Source organism: Nyctereutes procyonoides, unplaced genomic scaffold (assembly GCF_905146905.1).
Source record: "Nyctereutes procyonoides isolate TBG_1078 unplaced genomic scaffold, NYPRO_anot_genome, whole genome shotgun sequence".
Taxonomy (NCBI): domain Eukaryota; kingdom Metazoa; phylum Chordata; class Mammalia; order Carnivora; family Canidae; genus Nyctereutes; species Nyctereutes procyonoides.
The window spans coordinates 45,438,296-45,463,856 of NW_026575044.1; the positions used below are offsets into that span (position 1 = coordinate 45,438,296).

The 25,561-nt window shown below is 36.6% G+C and overlaps 1 protein-coding gene across 2 annotated transcripts in view; it reads right to left on the bottom strand.

Annotated features, from left to right (window-relative positions):
* The window catches only part of L3MBTL4 (L3MBTL histone methyl-lysine binding protein 4), a 442,980-nt gene that overhangs the window by 91,567 nt on the left and 325,852 nt on the right, over positions 1 to 25,561 (bottom strand). For both annotated transcript variants that reach the window (XM_055324067.1, XM_055324068.1), the window contains one exon: positions 19,573 to 19,643. In XM_055324067.1, coding sequence (XP_055180042.1) covers positions 19,573 to 19,643 — 71 coding nt within the window. The remainder of the gene's footprint in view (positions 1 to 19,572; positions 19,644 to 25,561) is intronic.

Consider the following 25,561-nt stretch of genomic DNA (forward strand, 5'->3'; position numbering starts at 1 on the left):
TAGATACAGCGCTTTTTGATGCCCTTTCATATTAATTCTCCTTGACCCAGTTAGCTTCTACTTTGAGAGGTAAAAAATGCCTGCCACCTGACAGGTGAGGAAACCAAGGCTCACAGTCTGGATGCTTCAGCCACATCAGGCAGCGGGTTTGTGGCTGGGCTTAAAGCCAGTTCTCGCAGCTCTCCTTCTAGCAACACCCTCCACAGAGCCATACAGCCAGTCAGTTCCATGGGCGGTGTGGAGTCTCGAAGAAAACCTGAGCTGTAACTCTCATTTACCAGCTGTGTGACCTTGGACAAGTGACTTGTCCTGTGTCTCAGCCGTCTGAACAGTAGGTAAAATAGTTAACCACAATCCTTTAGATGGAAAAGAGGGTCAATAAACATGGATGTGCTCTAATATGGAAAGTGAGTGCCCGATGAATCTGTTACTATCCTTTCCACTACCATGGGGCGCATATTAAGGAAACAACTATTAGTTGATACCACTGCTAAGATTTTTTTTTTTTAGAGGGTGTCTTTTTCAGGATGTAGAATAAAAATGAGGCAAAGTATATGAATGAAAATTGGGTGAAAAAAATTTTAAAGCCTCATCTTCAAAAAGACAAATAGAAGAAAATAAAAGGCTATCAGGTTAGCTACCTTTAAAATAACTCAGGAATCTTGCCTTCTATTTTTTTAATAAATTAAGTTTTATTGGTGTTCAATTTACCAACATACAGAATAACACCCAGTGCTCATCCCGTCAAGTGTCCCCCTCAGTGCCCGTCACCCATTCACCCCCACCCCCCGCCCTCCTCCCCCTCCACCACCCCTAGTTCGTTTCCCAGAGTTAGGAGTCTTTATGTTCTGTGTCCCTTTCTGATATTTCCCACACATTTCTTCTCCCTTCCCTTATATGCCTTCTATTTTTTTAGTTTAGTTTCCAGTTTCTTTAAATACTTGCTATTTTATTATTTATTTTCTTATGATTATTTTATAATCTGATTTTCTGCACATCAGATCCACTGAAGTTTTAGCACTCAGTCTGAAGGAAATAGCATCATCTAAAATTATTCAAGGAAAAGAAAACACAATCAATAAAGAAAAACACAAGAAAACAGTGAATGAGGGAGAACCATGTAAATAACAGAAGGAACTGTTGTCTCTGCTAATAAATAAAGTCTACGACATAAATGGTACAGGATGTACCCCCACAAAGCAACAGCAACTATAGCAACAAGAAGAGATGCAATGTACTTGGAGTGACTCAACCAAATACCTAACTGATATACAGGTATATTTCAGGTACATTTTCTTTCTTTTTTTTTTCAGGTATATTTTCATATGGTACTGAAGTAATATATGCCCCTTATTTATGTAAAATTATTCATTTTAACAGCTATTCCTTTAATTTATAAACAAAAATTCCTCATGTCTCTCAACTTATATAATAAGTCAGCATGACTTTTGAGAAAACCACCCAAGTGTACAGGGATCAGAAACAAAACTCTCATTTTCTACTTCTCAGAAGTAATTTTTAGGCCCCAAAATTTTTAGTTTAGAAATATACCATGATGACTGTCCAATGATAGAATTAAGAATCATTCACATATATTCAAGATCCCAAATTCTGATTCTCTATTTAGACACAAGGTGTTTGGCTTCACTGTTTACATCTTCTCTCTCCACAATCATGGAATGTCAAAACATCAGCATTGTCCAGGTAGAAAAACCCTGGACAACATTTGGGTAAAGGGATTTTAAGAAAAGGAATTCCACTGCCTCATTCCCCAACTCCTCCAGCATCTTGAACATTCTCTCCTCTCTAACCTTTCCCCTGTATCCTTTAGAACAGGCCCTCAACTCTTATTGAGTATATCCGTATGGGGTATAAATCCCAAGTTTAGAAAACTTTTTCTTATAAAACAAACTTGTACTCTTCAAAGAGACTGTGTATCTCACTGCAGGTTTGTTTCAAATCCTTAGTACCTGTCACCAAAGCAAAAAAGTGCCTCACAAAACATCAGCTTGTTGGAGAGATTTAGGGTCTTTCTTTCTTTGATCCCCAATATATTTGAAAGGCAAAGCTTCTTTGCTAAAACCTGAGAATATTTCCCTTTGGCACTAAAATTAGAGATGAAAGAGACAAGACCGTAAATGCCCTGAGAGACTAGCAAAGAAAAGCTTTGCTTTGGGGGCATCCATTCTACCACAAGTCATGCGATTCTTACACATTCACAGAATCTAAGAAGGGAGTATCCACATCCTTCAAATCTGACACTAGGAAGAAGGCAAAGTTATTAGAATTCCCCCATCACCTTGCCTGGAATGACGAGCCTAGAATCTAAGAACCTAGGAATCCCATTTCGGCCCTGGAGAAAAGAATATGGTGGTGTTGGAAAACAAGCTGTGATTCTATTCCAGAAAAAAAGTCCTATTTTCTCTGGACTCAGAGATCACCGTCTCTGGGTTGTCCACTTTTCAAACTCTGGACTGTAAACAGGTGGAGGCTCCTCAGCTTGATAATTGGTGTCTGCTCACTCTCCCCTAACAATGTTCAAGGGATCAGCTAAGCATGCAGGCTGGAGAGACTGGGATAGGTACGTAAGCTGTATTCTCCTATCACCAGAGACGGTGTCAGTGTGGAGAAGAGGATGTGTCAGAGGCAGATTCCAGTTTGAGAGGGCTATTTCTGGAATTCAAGGAAGCGTATGGCATGGCTGCCCACACTGCACCACACTTGGTGCTATGGAACTGAGTTTTCAGAGTTGTCAGCCCTTCAAGCCTTATAACTAAAAATAAATATCTATTTATTAAAGCAGATTTATTTTTATTCAAACTTTTTTTATTCTTGCACTATAACTTTTCTCCACACTTGAATTTTCAAAATATTTTGTCAATAATGCTCATGTGTTCAAAATCCATAAACGATACACCATATCTAGATTCCATCAAAACTATACTGGCTTTCTCATTTTCATGTGCCTCTGGAACTTGACAGGGAGAGTTTTCTCAAAAAGAAGGGTGAAGGGAATTTTTGGAAAGACAATACAGAACATATTAAAAAACAAGCTTAAAAAACAAAAGCTCGAAATATCCTAGAAAGAAGGCTAAGAGGCATCCAGACCCTTCCATTTACTTCCAAGAATTTTCTTCCTGCTTCGAGTCTCATTGGCGGCTATGCTGAAGCTACCAGCAGGCTCAAGAGTGTAGGTGTTTCAGAGCATCTTGCAGAGAAACAAACTCATCATTCAAATCTCAGCACCTCCAAAATCTCTATCTCAACATCTCTAATCTCAGCTGGTCTCCAAATTGGGACTCAGTGCTCTGCTATTTATTTATTTTTTTTTTTTAAGCAAAGTTAAGGCTAACAGCTCTCCTGTTTAATGAGAAACTTTTGTTACATTCAATTCTACCTTGAAAGCCCTTATTATTATTTTGTGACATCTAAAGAAAGTAGCAGACTGCCTGCAGGAGAGTATTATCAAGAACAGAGGCTGTATCAATGCTCCAAAAGAACCAGTGCATCCTGTATTTTGTCTTACAGCACTACAGATGTTTGTGATGGCTGTCAACAACTTTCTAGACTGAAATTGTGAATATTCATCATGTATGCCTATTATGCCATCAGTTTCCTTTCACTTGTCAGAATGTTCCCCTTGACTTCATTGTGGGTACCAAGCTCCTGTCCTTAGAATCACCTTGCAGCCACCTGCAGACAGTTTCCCGCCTCTCCCCACTGACTCCAGCTTGGTCCATTCCTTTTTCTGGCCCACATCACACTAAGTATTGCAGAGTCATTACAGAAATACAAGTACTACAATCACATTTTTAAAAATATTAATGTTTTATGTTTTAGAGCAGTTTGGGGTTTACAGTAAACAGAAAGTACAGAAGGTTCCACCGGTCCCCCTCTCTCCCCAACCCCTCAGAGTTCCCTATTAATATGGGAACTATTAGCATCTTGCAGTAGTATGGTATGCATCCTATCAGTGATAAACCGATACTGATACATTATCATTAGGGACTAAAGTCTATAGTTTACAGTAGGATCCAGTCTGTGTTACACGGTGCCATGGGTTCTAACAAATGTATAATGCCATGCATTGATCATTATGGTGGATAGTTTCATGCAGAATAGATACACCTTCCTGAAAGCCTGTGTTCTATGTATTCATCTCTCCTTGCGCTCCTCCACCCTAAACTCCTAAAAACTACTGATTATTTTTGTTTCTATAGTTCTGCCTTTTATAGAATATTCTAGAGCTGAAATCATGGAGTATACAGTTTTTTTTTCAGATTGGCTTCTTTCACTGAGCAATACACCTTTTAAACTCATTTCTTTTTAATGTTGAATAATATTCACTGTATGGATGTATAAAGTTTGTTTATCCATTCACTTACTGAAGGATACCTTGGTCGTTTTCAGCTTCTAGTTATTAGGAATAAAGCCTCTATAAGCATTTGTGTGTAGGTTTCTGTGTGAACATGAGTTTCAAACTCATTCAGATAAATACCTAGGAGCAGGAATGCTGGACAGTATGGTAATTCTGTGTTTAGTTTTCAGAAAGAAACTGCCAGACTCTTCCAAAGTGGCCATACTGTTTTGTGTTCTCACCAGCACTGAATGACAGGCCCTGTTGCTCCACACCCTCACTGGTTTGGGGAATTTTAGCCATTCGAACAGGTGTACAGGGTATTGAACTGTTGTCATCTGTGGTTCCCTGATGACATACATGTTGAACATCTTTTCATGTGCTCATTTGCCATCTGTGTCTGCCGAAGTGTCTGTTCATATCTTTGCCCTCTTAAAAAGTGGATTGTCTTCTCATGGTTAATTTTTAACAGTTCTTTTATATTTTGGATACAAGTCTTTTATCAGATATATGTTTTCCAAATATTTTCTTCCAGTCTGTGGCTTGTCTTTTCATTTGCTTGACAGTGTCTTTCACAGAACAGAAGTTTTTAGTTTTAATGGAATCCAACTTCTCATGTTTCTCTTTTATGGATTGTGCCTTTGGTGTTGTATTTGAGAACTCACTGCCAAACACAAGGTCATCTAGATTTTCTCCTACATTGTCTTCTACAAGTTTTACTGTGTTATGTCTTACATTTATATCTTGATCCATTTAGCATTTTTTGCACTTGTGTCTTTTTTTTTGTTTTCTCCCCCCCTCCCTTCTCTGATTTTATTTATTTATTTTTAAAGATGTTATTTATTTATTCATGAGAGACACAGAGAGAGGCAGAGAGGGAGAGGCAGGCTTCCTGCAGGGAGCCCAATGTGGGACTCGATCCCAGGACCCTGGGATCATGCCCTGAGGCAAAGGCAGACACTCAACAACTGAGCCACCCAGGCGTCCCTCCATTCTCTGATTTTAATAGAATATTTTACATAATTTGATTTCTCTCCTTTCTTAGCTTAATTATACTTTCTTTAAAATTTCATTCATTTCACTTATCCATAAGTTAGAATCACCCCATAAATTGGTGTTATGATCATTTTGAAAAGCACTTGAACAAACTGTGATCAGTTAAGAATATGAAAAATAAGATATTTTAATCCTACCCACCTCCATTTGCTCCTTTTTTTTAATGCCCTTTCTTTATATAGGTCTTTCTGACCCATATCATTTTCTTTCTCTGAAGAACTTCTTTTGACATTTCTTTCAAGGCAGGTCTACTGGTGATAAATCCCCTCAGTTTGTGTTTGTCTGAGAAAGCCTTTATTCTGCTTTCACTTTTGAATGATAAACTCCCTGTGTTCAGAACTGTTGGTTGTGTTTTTTTTTTCCCCTTTTAACACTTTAAATATTTCACTCTACTCTCCTTTAGCTTAGATGGTTTCTGAAGCAAATCCAAGGTAATTTTTTTTTTAAGATGTATTTATTTGAGAGAGAGAAAGAGCATGAGTGAGCATGAGTAGAGTAGGATGAGGGGCAGAAGGAGAAACAGACTCCTTGCTGAGCCGGGAGCCCGATGTAGGGCTTGCTCCTGGGACTCTGGGTTCATGACCTGAGCCCAAGGCAGATATTGTAGGACCCAGGAAATTTAACAAAAATCCCCTACTCCTGGACAAGCAGAGCAGGACTAACTCCGTTTTGTGCTGCACCCGCCACCTCCTGTATGACCCCCACATGACCTGTTTATTGCTTAAGGCGCTGCCCCACCCTAGTCACGCCGCTGGGCACACCCTAATCTGGGCACACCCTAATCGGAAATCGGCTCCTAACAATGTAACCCTGCCTTGTGCCCGCCAAAACTGCGCTGATTCTGACCAAAATAATAGGCCAGCTCAAATGGATACTATAGGGTAAGGTGTAATTCAATCGGCCACCTGCGTGTGGACCCACATGACTGTGCAACTTTCTGCGTATCCCATTGGCCACTGGCCCCTATAAAGCTGCTAAGCCTCTTAGTCTCGGGGTCCAAGTCCCTGCTCCGCTGTGTCGGGTACACTTGGACCCAGGCTCGAGCTTGTAAATAAACCCTCGTGTGTTTGCATCGGTGTCGGCTCCTTGGTGGTTTCTCGGATTCGCAATCTTGGGCACAACAATATTTAACCGATTGAAGCACCCAGGTGCCCATCCAATGTAATTCCTATCACTTCTCTATAGGTAAGGTGTTTTTCTCTATGCCTTCTTTGAAGATTTTCTGTCTTTAATTTTTTTTGTACTTTGAATATGATATACCTACGTGTAGAACTTTTCATATTCATCCTCTTTAGTGTTTTTGTGCTTCCTGGATCTGGGGTTTGGTGTCTGTCATTAATTTTGGAAAATTTTGAGCAATTACTAATTCAAATATTTCTTTTGCTCCTGTTGATCTTTCTTCAAATCTTCCCATTACATGTATTTTACTCTTTGTACTGGTTCCTCAGTTTGGATATTTTGTAGCATCTTTTTCATTTTCTTATTTGCTTTTCAATTTGGGAAGTTCTACTGACATCACTTCAAGCCCACTGATCCTTTCATTGGCCACAAACCATGATGAGCCTGTCCCAAGCATTTTTCATTTCTCTTACAGTGTTTTTTTATTTCTAGCATCTCCTGTTGATTCTCTTTTAGAGTTTTCACCTCTCTGCCTATACTACCTCTCTATTCTTGCATGTTGTCTTTTTTTTCCAATAGTTATCATAGTTCTATAATTACATAGCTATATCATGATTAAATCCCCATCTCGATAATCCAAAATGTCCGCCATATCTGAGCCTGGTTCTGATGCTTGTTTCATTTCTTTAGTCTGTGGTGGGTTTGTTTTGCCTTTTAGCATGCTTTGTAATTGCTGTTGAAAGCCTGACAAAATTTTATCAGATAATAGGAACTTGGGTAAAAGGTCTTTTGTGTGAGATTTTATGTTAAAATGGCTAGCAGTTGGGCTGCTCAGTGTTTGGTTTACCTGTAGAATGTCAAGCTTCAACTTCTTCCAGTGTCCTGTTTCCTTCTCTATTGTCTTTGGGTTTCCCTAGAAACTCCTTAAACAGTCTGTGTCTCAGGTTCTCTGTTACAAACCTACTGTTACTATATTGGAGTCCTACTGATGTGGTGGTCAAAGTACAGATGGGAGAAGTGGTCTAGAGTCTTATGGTTAAAACTAGGTTTTTTTTTTTTTTTTTTTTTTTTACTTTTGTTTTGTTAATGGACTTAAGTCTCTGTGGCTTTAAGAAGTTTCCTAGCCTTTTCATTTTCCCTTTCATTCTGTGAGACACATAGCTGGAGGGGATTGGAGCTGTTTAACTGCCTTTCCTCCAGGGCATAACAAGTAAAACTGGTAAAACAGTTTCCCTTGAGTGCAGGACCTCCACTCTCTGATGTATCTGAAAGATTTGTTGATTTTCAGTTTGTTCAGCTTCTTTCTTGTGAGGATGAGAGGGATGACTTACACATCAGAATTAAACCAACAGTTTGCTTTTTATCTGAGATGACTCCCATGGACAATGTCAAAAGTCTGTGGCAGAGTCACCTCTTCCCTCAGTTCCCTGTGAGAGCAAAGCCACAGGGCATGAAGCCCAAGAAGGCCCTTAAAATTCAGTGTATATACAGCTCATAGCATAAGTCAGTTTTCTAAATAATATATTACTCAAAGTGTAACCACTGATAATTTTCTATGTTTCTATCCTTTACCTAAACTAAAAATGGAGGAATGTATTTTCACCAATTTTAAAGGCCATGTTAGTGGTAGTCTCTAACCTAATGAAGAAATTATGCAGTAAACATGAAATTCACTCTGAGGGATCACAGAGCACTTCCAAACTCTGAGCAATCCGTGTCTATGGAGCTGCAACACTGCTGGTCTGAAGTGAGACAGATGCTTGGACAGACAGAACACTAATTTGAAACATGAGCCTCAAAAAACCACCTCTTCAGAACCAAAAACCCAGTGCTGCTCCAAATATCAATTTGCTATTAAGCTCCCTCTCTCAGACACACTGCTGCATGCTCCAGCGTAAGTAGTAACAACTTACTCCTTCAGTGGTAGTTAAAGATCTCTAGGCACACAGAGGAACGACTACTTTTGTGATATGCTACAAAACCAAAAGCACTAATTCTAGGCCTTTACAGCAGCTTGCACTATAATTCCATGAATTAAAAATTCTTGGTAAATAAACACACAGAGGCTGTGCTGAAGGCTTTTTAATGTGTGTGTAAAACCAGTGAGTTTCGTAACTCTGAGCCTCCTTCTACAGAGAACTAAGTGAGATAAAAGATGTCTGAGAAGATTTATGTCTTTTAAACTTATGAGTAGGCCCACAAGTTATGGCTTTCTGGTATACTGCTTAATCCTTCATTTCCATTTTTGGCTCCCTAGTTGTGGTTTCCCAACTTCCTGTTACTCTGATGCTATGTATCTCCTTACTCTGATTTTCTTCAGTCTCTCCAGACTTTGACTTTCTAATGATACCTCAGCAGTCGCTTTCCTCCACTGTATTCAGATCTCTCTGGTACAAGGCAGCACCCGCAAATCTAGGTATGAAGGGAGTCTTGGACACACACATAATATCATCGATGGTAGAGCTTGTAAGTCTCAAACATATGACAGAACTTACTATATGAAGACTATTCAAATTAGTATGAAAATAAGATAGGTTATTTTTTAAATGTTATTGAAACAATTCAGGAATACAATAAGCTAGACTATTACATCAAACCTTACATAAAAATCTGGGGTAACTGGGTGACAGGCACTAAGGAGGGCACCTCATGGGATGAGTACTCGGTGTTATACAATATGTTGGAAAATTGAATTTAAATAAAAAAATAATTTTAAAAAGCCTTACATAAGAATCAATTCCATATAGAGTACAGACTTAAATGTTAAAAAGGTGAGACCACAGATTTTCTAACACAATATGTACTCCTATGACCTTAATGTTGGAATAAGGATGAAATTAAAACTAGAAACCATGAAAGAAAAAAGTGATAAACCTGAAAATTCATATTTAATTTAGTTAAAAAAATGAAAAAAGCATTCAAGGTGGGAGCACAAGATGGGAGTATATACAAAAATTATTAAGATCTATAACAATAAATAATTGGTATCCATAATACATTAAGCCAGCTTCAAATCTGCAATAATGACATAAGCAAGAATAAAATGGACAAAGGGCAGGAATAAGTAATAGTCATTATGTGCAAGGGTAGAGTAAAGTAATTATAATTACTCTCTTTTGTTGTTAGGAGAGTATATGGATATGTACACTTTAAAGGTAGGTTGACAGTAACACTCATAATTTATAATGTGCAACTTTTGATTAAACAATTTCACTTTCAGATATTAGTCCTTAAAAATATTCCCACAAATGCCCACATATAATTGTATGAGTATTTACTGTGTGTGGGTTTTAAATGTAAAGGCTGAAAAAAATAAAAATGTTAATAAATGAGCATTAAATTAAATAAATTATGGTAGAATCACCCAGTGAAATTTTGTGGCTGTTAAGCAAGAATATGGCAGGAATTCTACCCCCAGTTATGATGGAGTAGCTTTAGGAGACCAACCTTACAAAGGATGACAAGAAAAGAGGGCACACAGACGATTCAGATTAGAATTATAAGACACAGAATTAATAACTATGACTAATGTGTTTAAGAAATTAGATGGCAAAATAAAGAACTTTACTCAAAAATTATAATCTACTTTAAAAATCATAATGTGTTGGGATGCCTGGTGGTTCAGTTAGCTAAGTGACTCTTGATTTTGGTTAATGGTCTCAGTCAGGATCATGGGATTGAGCTCTACATCAGGCTCTTTGCTCAGCAGGGAATTTGCTTGAGATTCTCTCTCTTCCTCTCCCCTTCCCCCCTATGCTCTCTCTCTTGCTCAAATAAGTAAATAAATAATCATAATATGAAAAAAAATAATCATAATATGAAAATTCCAGAACTGAAATATGCAGTTAACTAAAAATTCTTTGGGGAGAGCAGTGTGGAAGCTGTTGAAGAGAGCAAGCATTATTGATCTTAAGGAAAGGTTAGTGGGAAAAAAATCCAAACTAAAGCATATAGTTCAAAGAGGAAAGAAAACACAGAAAATAGCACGTAGGACATATAAACAAGAAATAGTGTAATATATTTATAGGTAGACTCTTAAGAGAAGGAAGAGAATAGAGCATAAGCAATGTTAAAGAGATAGCAGTCAAGAAAAATTTCAAAGTAATAAAAGTCATATGTATACCCACAGGCTTAAGAAGCACTATGAAAAAAAAAAAAAAGAAAAAAGAAAAAGAAAAAAAGAAGCACTATGAATCCCCCAAAGACAGAGGCCTACATCTGGGCACTACATAATAAAACTTCTGAAACCCAAAGACAACAAAAATATCTAAGTAGCCAGAGACAATAAGATACACTCCCAACACACATTCCTTTCGAAGGAGGCACAATAAAACCTCAAATGACTTCTCGAGGAAAACCATGGAAGTTAGAAGACAATGAGACATCATCTTTAAAACCTGAATAAGGGGATCCCTGGGTGGGTCAGTGGTTTAGCGCCTGCCTTTGGGCCAGGGTATGATCCTGGAGTCCCCGCTCCTGGCGTGGAGCCTGCTTCTCCCTCTGCCTGTATCTCTGACCTTCCCCCCCCCACCCCCTGCACCGTGTGTGTCTGTCATGAATATATAAATAAAAAAATTAAAAAATAACCTGAATAAAAATTAACTGCCAATCTAGAATTGTATAACCAGTATAAATATTCTTCAAAACTTAAGGCAAAAGAAGGACATTGATGGACAAAAAAAATCATAGCCACTCATAGCCATCAGAAATACAAGAAGGAGCCTTTCACAGAGGAAAAATGATCCTATAAAAAGATGGATACTAAATCAATATTAAAATTAATGTTGTTATCTACTAAAACAACATTAAAAATGCACAACAGCAAGGTAACATATAGGGGAAAATGGTATGATGAAATAAATTCTTGGTTAATAAAATAAAAGCAAGAAATATAAAAATAAACATGACACTATTAAGAAAAATAGAGAACAATTATTAAAGTGATTGAGATAAACCCAACGTAATAGTAAAAATATTACATATAAATGTATTAAATACTCCAATTAAAAGACTACTACAGCCCGTTTGATATCAAAGTAAATATCACATATCACTTGCAAGAGACATACTGAAATATAAAAACACAGATGAGGATATAAAAGGATGGCAAGACTAACACTAACCATCACTAACCATCCAAATGCTAACTAGAAAAAACTGATGTGCTACATTAATACCAGACAGAGTAGACTTTAGGGAAAGAAGTACTAGAAGAAATAAATACATTTCAAAATGATAAAAGGAATGAGACCATATAATGTTTGTCCTTCTCTGACTGACTTATTTCACTCAGCATAATACCCTCCAGTTCCATCCACGTCGAAGCAAATGGTGGGTATTTGTTGTTTCTAATGGCTGAGTAATATTCCATTCATTCATTTGGGGGAATATAAAAAATAGTGAAAGGGAATAAAGGGGAAAGGAGAAAAAATAATGGGAAATATCAGAAAGGGAGACAGAACATGAAAGACTCCCAATTCTGGGAAATGAACTAGGGGTGGTGGAAGGGGAGGTGGGCAGGGGGGTGGGGGTGACTGGGTGACAGGCACTGAGGTGGGCACTTGATGGGGTGAACACTGGGTGCTATTCTATATGTTGGCAAATTGAACACCAATAAAAAATAAATTTATTTAAAAAATGATAAAAGGGGAAATTGATCAGGAATATATAATAATTCGTAGTTTATATAAGCCTAATAATATAGTATGAAAAAATATATAGAGTAAAAGGAAAAATCATAAATTTCACAATCATAGAAGAGTGATTTAACACATTTCTTTCAGGAACAAACAGAAGAAAAAAAAGCAGAAAAACCAAGCAGACAAAAAAAAATAGTATCAGTAAAAATAAAGATCTAATAACATGATTAACAAACTCATTGTTCAGAATATGTTTTCTGACCACAGTAGAATAAAGCTAGAAGTCAATAAATAAAAGATAATAAAATCCACAACTATTTGTAAGTGAAGTATTACATATCAACCTATAGATAAAATGATTCACAGTGTAAATGAGAAAATATTTTGAGTTAAATGATTATGAAATTTGACAAATCAAAAAAAATTTAATGTAGAAAAGTGATGCTTAGATTAATACTAATAGCTTTAAGTGCATATATTAAAAAATAAAATGATCTAGGTAGTCATTTAAAGAAGTTAAAGAAACAATAGTAATAAATCACAAAAAATTGAAAGCAAGAAAATTGAAATATAATCATACAATAAAGGAGAAAACAAATGCACAGTAGAAAAAAATCAACATAGTCCAAGTAAACATTTAAAAAATCTAAATACTCTATTAAGGAAATTGAATCTATAATTAAAATTCTTCCCATTAAAGGAGAGAAAATGAGTGGGAAAAATCAGAGAGGGTGACTAAGCATGAGAGACTCCTAACTCTGGGAAACAAACAGGAAGTAGTGGAAAGGGAGTTGGGCGAGGGGGATGGAGTGACTGGGTGACGGGCACTGAGGGGGGGCCTTGATGGGATGAGCACTGGGTGTTATACTATATGTTGGCAAATTGAACTCCAATAAAAAAATACACACAAAAAAATTCTTCCCATTAAAAAAGTCCAGGCTCAGAAAGTCTTCCTGGTGAATTTTGTCTAAATAGTTACGAAAGAAATGACACTACTCTTACTTACATAAACTCTTTGTGAGAATGGAAAAAGAGTACATAACTTCCCAATTCATTTTATGAGGTCGTCATACTCTTCGTACCGAACCATAATGAGGTCTTTACAAGAAAGAAAATTCACAGACCAACTTCTTTTATGAACATATCTGAAAAAGTCCTTTATAATATATAAGAAGTTCTCACTCAGCATGGCAGTTAGACTGTAAAAATGATTGTGCAAGCTGAAAGTGAGCTAAATACAAGATGGGCTTAATAAGCAGTGAGGAAAACTGATTTCCCCATGACCTTTACAAATTTGATTTCTCTATGACCTTTACAAATATTCAAAATAGTAAAAATCTTTTACTGTCAATTATAATTATATAGAGAAATTAAAAAAATAGCAATATTTTTAGTACACTGTGATTGAAAACATTAAAAACACTGAGAGTGTTTTATTTCTTTCTAAAAAACTTATCAAGAGTTGAGTAGTGTTGACTTTCCTCTTATCCTATACTTATGTAGAGCAAGCATCTTTTCTATGCTTTGGTAAATTATCAAACTCCTTTCCAAGTTTGGATCTGCTTCCAACATTTTATCTTTTCCATCTACAATGCTGTAAAATCTCTCTGAGTTCCCTTAATGTGAAGGGATTTTTTTTCCTTCCAATATCACTTCCTACAGGACATACTCACCTAGTTTGTCCCAACCATCTTCTCATTTATATCAGAGAGTGTTTTCACTGAGTTCCTCTGCAGCACAGTTAGAATCTCTCAAATGGGGGCAGTGCCAGCATCTCCATGGTTGGCTTTTTATATAAATCTGTTGACATTTGATTAGAATTTCACTTCTAATATGATCACTTTGTTTTTTTTACTGTACTTTCATATATGTTGGCCAATACTCTTTGGAGTACCCACTGTTGTAAAACAACACATGTGTTTATCACTGGGAGCAAGTAGGCAACATAACCACATTCACTACTGTCAGTATGTGAACTGAATAACAGATGTTCTGGGACCAATCACTGACAGACTGTGAAAGAAGAGACATCATCACTGGTCACTGATCATTACGCAGATCTGTTAGGTAGTGATTTGTGGACAAGGGCTGGTACTTGGTGAAATGGCCCACAGTTAATACACTGTGTAACTGAAATCTGAATTGTGTTGTTAGGGGACTGGAATTATTTAATGAAACCATGGTAACTGAAATTCACTGCATATTCAGTAAGGTGGACTCTACCTGCTTTGGTAAAGAAATATTGGTTCTATGTTTTGATCTGGGTGCTGATAGATGAATATTCATTTATTGAGTATTACATATATAATTTACACAAATTTTTCCAAAAATATGATAAACTTGAAGAAGAAATTTCCTTAAGAATCATAACTCATCACATTAACAAAATAAAGAGAAAAACCATGTGATCAACCAAATAGATGCTGAAAAAGCATTAGATAAGATTTAACACCTATTCATAAAAATAAAAACACAAACTAAAAGAGGAGGCAGTTTTCTCAATCTATTAAAAACATTACAAAAAACTGTAGCAAACCTCATACTTAATAGTAAACTTCTGAAAGCTTTCCTCCTGAAAGATCTGAAAGATACCTTCCTATCATTTACCTATTCAACATTATACTGTAGGTCCTAGCTGAGAGAAACTGCCTAACATTATTGAAAACTACTAAAGAATGCCTAATTAAATGGAAGGATGTACCATGCTCATGAATTAGAGAATGCCAATTCACCTGAAATTGATCTATAGGTTCACTGCAATTCCAGTCAAAATCAGGATATGCTGTTTGGTGTGTGTGTGTGTGTGTGTGTGTGTGTGTGTATAGATAAGCTCTTTAGATATGCAAAGGAACAAGAATAGCCAGGCAATCTCAGAGAAAAAGAAAAGAAAATGGGAAGAGTGGCATTTTGGCTATCAGGCTTTATTATATAAAGTTAAAAAATTATAATAATTAAATCAGTAAGGTACTGGCATGAGAATAGACAAGCCAAAGGAATAGAACACAATCCAGAAATAGATGCATACAAACACAGTCACTTGATTTATGATAAGCAATAGGGGAAAAGGTCTTTTTTTACTAAATGGTACTGGGTCAACTAAATATTCATATAAAAAGTTAATCTTGGCTCCTATGTTATGCCATTTATAAAAATCAGCTGCAGGTGTATTGTAGATCTAAATATAGATTTTAAATCTGAAAGATCAAACAATAAAGGTTCTAGAATAAAAAACAGAATATCTTCATGAACATATAATAGGCAAAAGTTTTTAAATAGGACACTAGAAGTGCTAACCAAAATGGAAAGGATTAATGTACTCTATTAAATCTTGGACTTTCTATTTATCACAAGGCACCATTAAGAGAGTGAAATGGCAAATCATAGACTGGAGAAGATACCTGCAATATATCTAACCAACAATGGATTTGTTTACAGACATCAAGAACTCTTATATATCAATAAGAAAATGACAATCTAAAAGACAAATGGGAAAGATATTTCACAAAAGAGGATATTCAAATAGCCAGTAAACACGAAAATGTGTTCAAGCCCATTAGGCCTCCGGGAAATGCAAAATTAAAAGCATAATTAAACAGTACTGCAGACCCAAATAAACGGCTAAAATTAGGGACTGACAAGCATTAACCTGCTAGCAAGGATGTGGAGTACCTGCAGTTTCCAAGCTGTGCTGGCAAGAATGTACTGGTGCAAAGACTTTGTAAAAATATTTGATACCAGCTCCTAAATGTAAACCCATTCAATTACCCAGAAATTTCCCTCTTCAGTATGTACCCTACAGAAAAGCATACACATATCCACGAAATTACATACAAGAATGTCCCTAGTAGCACTACTGCTGAGAGGGCAAAACTGAAAGCAACCAATATTAAAATGGACAAATTGTGGCACCTTCATAAAATTGAATAATATGCAATTCTGAGAATAAGCAAACAAGCAAACCAAGATCCGAGTGAAATTCACGAATGCAATGTTAGCAAAGAGTCAAACATAAAATAATATATATTGTGTGATTTCAGTTATAAAATGATCAAAACAGGGCCAAAGCAGCTAATAGTGACAGAAATCAGAAGAGGGACTGTCCTGCCAGGAGGTGATAATTGAACAGCATGAGGGGGGCTTCCACTCAGATTCTATTTCTTGACCCACCCAGTGGTTAAATTTGTGTAATCTCTTGACCTTGTCTAAAATTATTACTTAAAAAATAAGAAAAAGAAACTAGTCAGTGAATATGCACTGACTTATTAGAAAGAGAGCCATGATCTATCAGCAACTAGAGAAAAAAAGTCAATGGTAGTTCATCAAATATGATTTTATAATGGTAACAAAATCAAAAGATGAATTATTATATCGAAAATTAGTTTGTAAGGGATTATTAACAATGTTTACCTTTGTCATGCTTATCTCTTGTATTTTTTGCTTTATGAAATTTTTGCATTTTTTTAAAGATTTTTTTAAGATTTATTTATTTATTGATGATAGACAGAGAGAGAGAGAGGCAGAGACACAGGAGGAGGGAGAAGCAGGCTCCATGCAGGAGCCTGACGTGGGACTTGATTCCAGGTCTCCAGGATCACGCCCTGGGCTGCAGGTGGCGCTAAACTGCTGCACGACTGGGGCTACCCAAATTTTTGCATTTTTAAAAAGGTGAGCTTTAGTTACACATTTGAAAACAAAAACAGTAAAGAGTTAAAATAAAAGCTTTCTAGCTGAACATTCCACAATACCAAAGATGTCTCCTGGGGTAGAGCTATGCGGTGGCCTTGATAGTGACATGCATCTATGGTACCAAATAGTTGAGTTTTAGCTGCTCTGGGTCTGGGCTCTCTAAGTGGGCAAAAGGGCAGATCACTAAAATAAGCAGGTCTCTGACACTTAATGGAAAATGTACTTTAATTAGCTTCACTCAACCTGTATTCAAAGGAGATTTTGTGCAGTTCTCTGTGGGACACTCACTGAGCAACAGTAAAAACCTGAAGGGCCACCACACAGATGCTCAACTCAATTCCAGAGAAGGGATGTGGTGCAGCACATATGGCAATGATATCTTCATGCATTGTTTTACATAACAAAAGGCAGAAAAGAGAACTACCATTTGCCGTGTCTCATGTGCAAAACTCAGTATGCTTTACCTGTAAACCTATAGATTAGTAAGACAAATTAACTTCTGTCAATTTTACTACCGGACATCTTTTTAGTTAATCATGTTTCCCTCAACAAATTTATAGAGGTACTTAAATATTTCTACCATCCAATATTACTTTTATACATTATTATGGTAAAAGGAAGAATGTTGTATCCCTAAGAAGTATCCTTGAAAATTATAGGTGGTTTTTTTATTATATATCTGCCAAGAATATCTATTGTGAGTAAAATTTAGAAAACAAAGATGTTTACAAGTAAAAATTAAAAATACGCCCAGGATATGAAAAACACAAGCTGCCATGTGCATGTGTACATATGTACACACAATCCTTAAATATCAAAAATGTAACATCTGCCCTCATAGAAGCCTAGAACAAATTTTAGCCCATTTTCCTTTAAAAAAAATGCTCCTGATGAATTAAGAAGGTATTTATTCAATCTATACTCAACAGCAAGAGTAAGAATTTGGAATTTATGCTCTGATTTACAGGCAAAAAAATAAAAGAAAATATTAAATAATCATTCAATGTCATGATCACACCCTCAACTCTTCCTCTCCTGCAACAGCTTTCATTCAAAGCAACTTCCTCTTTTTTCTCTATAAAGTAACATTCCTCTCCTTTGTTTTTGGGATTTGCCATTTGCTGGTGGTTTTATCTTAGATTGCTTATCCCTAACTGAAATTCTTTGCTCTTCCCAAATAAACTCATTTTGCTGATAAAATAACTGGCTGTTTTATTTTTAAGGTTGACATAACAGACCTTTCAAAAGCAATGCAGAAAAGAGTAAGTATACACTGAACAAGCTAGAAGAGATTTCATCTTTCACATTATGCAAATGCATTTTGCTAGTGATATCTTCTATTTTTATAAGGATGATCCTCATTACTACTTTTACTATGTGAATTACAAAATTGACTGTGTATCTGTTTTAACAGGAACATATACATAATTACTCTGCGAAGATAGTTTCAAAAGTGTCAAAATATGAATTAAAACACTGACACTTTTTAAGGGCTCCTTATATGGTTCCAAAACACATGTTGTTTACAGTAAGGAGGCTTGGTAAAATGGATTAGAACATTTGTATGGAGCAGTTTCTAAAATATCAGTAATTTATTTTATTTAAAGCAATGTTCAGATCTGATGATGTTACACAGAATTCTTCTGGTTAGGGAGAAATGTGTGGATGCACCATGAAACCAAAGAACTTAACTGCCTTCCATTTTCTGTGGAAAAGATTCCTCCTCCCTTCGTGACTGAGATGAAATCAAGAGTTGTTCTAATCACAAGCTGAGTTTGGTCCCTGCCTGAAGTGAACAGGGTAGCTTTGCTCAGAGATGTCATGGTTCTTTTTGTTCGGTGGCTGCCAACCATATTCTTTTTTCCTTAAGAAAAGTGTAATGGGTAATAATCCTATCAGAGATGAGTGCAGTGCTACAAAGTTGTGCTAATTTGTTGCACTTTTTGGCCAAGTCAGCAGAAAACCCACTGGATTTTCTTTTCCTCTGGAAGAGGAACAGGGCTCCTGCTGTCTGTTGTGGGAGATACTAACATGCAAAACTATGATGGCAGAAGACACAGGACACTAATATAAGTTACCAATGTTTTCATCTGATAAAATAAAAATTATTCCACTTAGTAAACACAACTAAGGGGAAGCTTATTCCTTAGCTTGCTGCAATATAACCTCAAAATTATAGATGAGATTCTGTCTATATTGAACCTTAACTGGAAAGAAACAGAATTAAATGAAAGCATGCAATTCTTTTTCCTACACTCCAATAATCATTCAGCTTTCAGTTTTAAGTTTAAACAAAACTTTTCCTCCAACAACCTTCTTGCCCATCTTAATAATGAGGTACATTTCCCAGTCCCCCGCACCCTCAGGCTATAAAAAGGCCATGAGACACTTCCAGTTTCCCTCCTTCATGCTCAGCAGATGGCAGAGATTCCACCACAGAGACCTCCACCTCAATAGGTTTTGGTTTGTCCTATCATGAGTGAGGACCACAGAAATTAAAGTCTAGTCCTGTCACTTTAAAAATGAGAAAATCAAGGTTGGATGGAGAAGTAGTGGAACCTATCTGTCTGTAGGGTTGAGATTAGAACACAAATCTTTTCCTCTCATCAAGCTCTATTCCACACTCACCTACAGGAATGATAAAGTCAACCCAGCAAACAAATAGGACATTCTTGACAACAAAAAGCATAGTCTGTGTTTTTCCTTTGTTTTTACCTCTGAAGAGATTATCCAAGTCAATATCTTCTTTTCCTTTGATTTTCAAACACTTTGCCTGCTGTACAAGCCTGGGCAAAGAACAGAAATAAAATCTAGATTCATTATCCTGTGAGGTAGGAATAAATCATGACAGCAGCACAAATTTAAATAGAAACCACAGAGTAAACAATAGTGAATTAGCAGGTATTTTGCTGCAGAGACTACAATTTTTCTTCAGTTGAAGATTTTAAAAACATATTTTCTTCAGAAACGCTAACTTTGAAACCTGCAACTGAAAGTTCTCCCTCATTCTGTTACAGCAAAAAGTTTCTAAAATTCTCTGGAGAATAATCTCTTCAGATTCTGAGGAGGAGCTATCAGGCATGATAGGGGTAGTATGGTAGTAAGTGGGTAAATAGTAATTGCTACTGATGATTTTAGCTCTTATTTTAATCAGAAAATTATATACATTGTGCTTAAACAACTGTATAAAGTAATTTAGTTACACAGTTGAATGTCAGAGAATTAATTAACTTTTAAAATGCTCCCATATGTGGTAAGGACTAATTTTGTAACTCTTCCATCATACAACTTGATTAAAACTTGAGGCTCATGGAGTATGTAAGTTTGTAATGAATATGGAAGTTTCTAAAATGAAACTTTTCGGTGTTGCTAATTACCTAGTAATTAATTTTAAGTAGAGACCTTAAGATACTTGATTAATTTATCCATATATGTATTTATGATTTTAATGAAAATTATAATAGCTTGTTTTGCAAATGCATTTTCCTATTGCACTTGTACAGCAGCACTCTCATTTTATCCTCTCTGACAAGCTTCTGAGTACTGTTTCAATTTCTGTTTTAGATGAGGATACCGATTCAATCACCAAAGCCTTACACAGAAACCTAAGTGACTTGTACATAATTGGAGGTAATTGTATCTGTATATTCTATAAACATATATATCATGATAAAAACAAATTCTATTTATCAGTTAGCTTTTTTCCCCTTACATTAGACATTTTTTAACCAAAAATGCAAGAAACGGAGAAAGAATTTCTTTTGAAATCCCATGTTGGACCTTAAAAGGAAGCCCTACATGGCTACTGTGGCATAGTCTAGCTCCGGGCAGTGAAGCTATGATCTAGTGTGGATACCAGCACTCTCAGTGGAGAAAACTGCATCCAGGCTCTAGGCTGCTACCCCAGAGTTCATTTTCAGCTTCCCAACCTGCAAAATGGAGACTGGATTTGCCTTACAGGGTTCATTCTGAACCATCAGAGAAACATTATATTATAAAATAATCTACAAGCTTTTATTCAGCATGGACATGCATAAAAATGTGAGGAATAATTTCATTAATTTGATATGCTTAATTTTCATTATACTCTGGATATATACAGATCATCAAGATTTATTTACATCCTTGTAGGAAAGAATATTAACAATAGAGGGTTTAAATTGAAGCAGTGAGCATCTGGTGGAGAGAGCTGGTCAACATGGAATGCTGGAGGCACAACATGTGCACTAAATAGCATGATGCAGTCATTTCTCAAAGTAGAAGATGAAAAAAAGAACAATTTAGTCCGCTGATGTATTTTGGAAAATATTTGTTTGGGTATATTCCCCAAACTTTACAGATTTGATGAAACTGAGTTGATTTTTAAATCATCTTAAAGCATCCCTCTACAACAGATTCTGATGAAGATCTTGATTCTATCTTAAAAATTTGAAAAATAGAAGCTGGTGTGCTTTATATAACTTCGATGGGGATTTTAAAAAGCAATTTAAAAATAAATCAAATAAATTTACTGAGTAGCTTTAAAAAAATTCCAGGCACTGCCACTAACCACAGATACATCTCAGTGCAGTTTGCTTTCATAATCATTACATCACTAGGGAGATACACCAAGTCAAACACTGTAATCAGTTCAGGCTCGTTAACATTTCCTGAGTGAGACGGGTACCTTCTAAGGACTCCTAGACTCTTCACTTTGTTTACCCTCTTTTCATTTTCACAAAACCACTATAAGGCAGAGAGGTATAGTGCCCTTGATATAAGTAAAGAAACTGAGACTCAGAGATACTAAACCACTCGCCCATCTTGGGCACACAGTGAGGAAGCCAGAACACAAACTCAAGTCTGCAGATTCCAAATCCAGGTTTCCCCCTACTCTGCGCGTCACTGTCTATGCTTGCTGAGCATTTCCAGAAGGCATCAAAAATGAGATGTCATAGGCACAGCAAAAGAAAGGGATGCTCCTGGCCGCTGAGGAGCAGATGAGGGAGAGATGGTCTGGATCTGGGCTAGTGAGGAACTCTGTGGAGAATGCAGTCGGGTCTGGTTCAGAAAGAAGGGAGATGTGCAGGACTGATGGGCTTATAAAGCTCTAGAAAATCAGGGTGAGATAAAAGCAGAAACTGCCGTAGACTGGGCATCAGCAAAATGAGAGGGACAGTGTTTGTGGACATGAAGAAGCTAATCAACCTATTGGGCTGAAGTACCTGGTCTGTGCAAGAAAAGGAGGGATCGAAGGTGAGGATAAAAGAATCAGCTAGAGCCAAGCTGTGGAGAGCCCTACTCACTGTTCTCAAGTGTCTGGACTTCATCTTGCTGGCAGAGGAAAAAAAGCGATTGAAGTGTTGCATCTTGAAAGAATCTACTGCATACAGGCAACAGAAATGCTTGGTGATGATTAGGCCAGCAATGTGCCCAAAATTAATTATTTGTTTGTATTTTAGCTAAAAAGGCAATACCACTGAAATCTCCGGGTATTATTTTTCACCAGTAACTCTGCCTGAACCTTGGCCTATACCTTTCATCATAGATCCAGCCACTCCAAACAATCTTCAAAATCTTTTATTAATGCTATTGCTGTTGCAGCAGGAAGTGTCAGGCTACATGTGTGTCTGTGTACCCTCAATTCACCACACAGGAAAGCATATGACTCAGGGGATTACTGCTTCTGTTGGTGAGACCTGCCCCTGTCATTTCATAGTCTCTGCTATCCCATTGGTTTTCCACCTACCTTATCCTTAGGATTTTGCTACTTCCTGTTGGAAAAGGGGGCTGCATGCTCTCTGACCCCCCTTTCTATGCTTCTGCTACATTTAATAAGGCAAGTTAGTGGCTACTGTTTTTCTGGGCTCAGGAAATGCTGGGCCCTGAGCTAGATGCCTAACATGAAGGAGGTAACATTAATCTAATATCTCAGTCACACAGTAAGTAGAAGAGCCAACATGGAAAAATCAGAATTTGGAGTTAAGTCAGGTTAGTCTAAATGTAGCTAGACACCCTCTAGAACAGGAGTTGCAAACAGCAGCCCAAGAGTCAAATCCTGCCCCTTGCCTATTCCTGTGAATGAAATTTTAGTAGAATACAGCCGTGCATTCATTACTTACTGTCCACAGTTGCTTTCACACAGGAGTGGTCAAGCTGAGTAGCTATAGCGGAGATCTTAAGGCTGGCAGAGCTTAAAGTATTTACTATGTGGCCCTTTCGAGAAACAGTTTGCTGACTCTTGTTCTAGCAGTAAAGGAAAAGCTTCCTAAACCCAAAAATATACATATGATATGTGATAGTTTTATATTACTACCTTTTCTCAAAACTGCCTTAATAACTATAGTTAGTTATTACTTAGAATAGGGCTTCACAGGCAAATATCGAGCTCTACTTTTTATTTTTTAGACAAATTGCCCAGGTCCAATCAATATTTCTTTGAGCTTTTCCCACATACGGGTATTACATTCAGCCAAAATGGTATCTGCCACCAAGAGGCTCATAATCTACCAGAGGATACAGATGTGTGCAGTGCCAACTTTCACACAAAGTAGATTGAGAAAACGGCTACACAAATTATGAGAAACTGCTTTGTGGGAGGGGATTTTCTGCTTAAAAGATCAGAAGGAAAGTTTTCAGGGAGAAAGGAGTCTGTGTAGGCCTCAAAGCAGAGGGAGAAGGCAGAGGGAGAAGCAGGCTTCCTGCAGGAAGCCTGATGTGGGACTCAATCCCAGGACGCTGGGATCAGGCCTGAGTCAAAGGCAGAGACACTCAATCAGTGAGCCACCCAGGCATCCCCTACGTATGCAATCTTTCTTCTGTGTGCGTATGTGTGTGTACACTTGTTTATATGTGTGTTTGTATATGTGAATTTATAGTAAAGCAAAATAAATAAAAAACCTGTAAGACTCTAGAAATCTAAGGGCAAATTCATATGTATGTTTAGTTTATAAATAAAATATAATTCAGCTTTTAAAAATACTGCATTATAAACCATCAACAAATGACACACAAATGAAAATGTTAATTGTACCATTATTTAAAGAGGAAAAATACTGTAGATGATGTCAATAGGGGAGTTAACTGAATAAATTAAGGTATGTCCACAATATGAAATATGATACAGTTATTTAAAGTTATTTAAAACAATGCATTGGGGGCACCTGGGTGGCTCAGTCAGTTAAGCATCTGCCTCCAGCTCAGATCATGATCTCAGGGTCCTGGGTTTGAGATCTGTGTCAGGATCCCTGCTCAGTGGGAAGCCTGCTTCCTCCTCTCCCTCTGCTACTCCTCCTGCTGTGCTCTTTCTCTCTCTCTCTCTCGCTCTCTCTCCCTCTCTGTCAAATAAATGAATAAAATCTTTTAAAAAATTAAATAAAAAAACAATGCACTGGATCCATTTGTATTAATATGAAAAATTACCCATGAAATATTGCTAAATAAATAAAAGATATTTTTAAGCTAGTATCTTTTATTGTCAGACTTTCTTTAGGCCAACAAACAATGGTTTTATATGGCGGTCCATAAGAGATTAGGCAAATTTGTTTTTTCTTTGTGGGTAGACTTAGTTACTTAAGTCTTTACAACTTTTCCATGTAAAAATAAAAGTCCAAGACCAGATTATTTTTCTTTGGGCCATAAATGCTGACTTATTTACAGGTGCCTTGCTCAGAGTACATTTTATTAAAACTTCAGTGTTTAATGTTAGGGTCCTTGAAAACTTCACTCACATGTTAATCTGTCATGAATGTGGCCTCTTTCCCCTACATTCAACATGATTATATCCTAACGTATCCAGAGTAATACAAGCTAACCTTGAAAGAAACATTAACACAAAATTACTGTAATATTTTTTAAAAGACTGAATGTATATCTGAATATCCATATGTGTACATAAATACAGAAAAAGTATAAAAGAGAACATGATCACACAAGTAACCTCAAGACACACCTCAGAGTTGAAGAGTAGGGAGTGATAAATTACATTTTAAAAATTTCTATATTACCTGAATTACTGCAGTGGGAATTTTATCATATTTTTACAAGTCTGTAAGTTATGTTATTTGACCAGAGAAAGTCTGAGTATCACTATTTTTTTAATTTTTAGGTTTTTTTCTTTTTACTGATCTATATTTTCTAATTTTCCTATAATACACAAGAAGGCACACATACAAATGCTTTAGTTATGAGAAAAAAATCATGTTAACTGTCCCAATTTTACTATTTGCAATGAACGGGAAATAACTGTTTTAAAGTCCGATCAATTGTGTAGATGAGAAAAAATGCCCACTGGTGCTTGGGCAACAAAATTATGTTTTTCTGGTGTGCAGGAACACCAATATTCCTTTACGCAAGGAACCATGGAGATTTTAGTACACGCTGTTCTGTAGCATTTAATTAATAAGAGCCTGGGCCAAGGCAGGATTCGAGAAATCCAGAGATCCAAAATGAATTATAAAATGCCTGTGAGAACCAGCTTAGAGAAAAATGTTTAAATATCTTTTAAAGGCATACATTGAGTATTTTATAACATTTCGAGAGAAGTACAAATTTGTTTACAAACCATCAGACTATAATGAAGGTGCCAAAGGAACCAAGGCAAGAGGGATCCAATGAGAGCCAAGTCCTTTTACCCCAGCACTGTTACTGTCTACACTCCTGAGCTGATCTTGGCACGACTCACTTCATTTTCAATTTGCAAAATATTCAACAGAACCACCTCCCT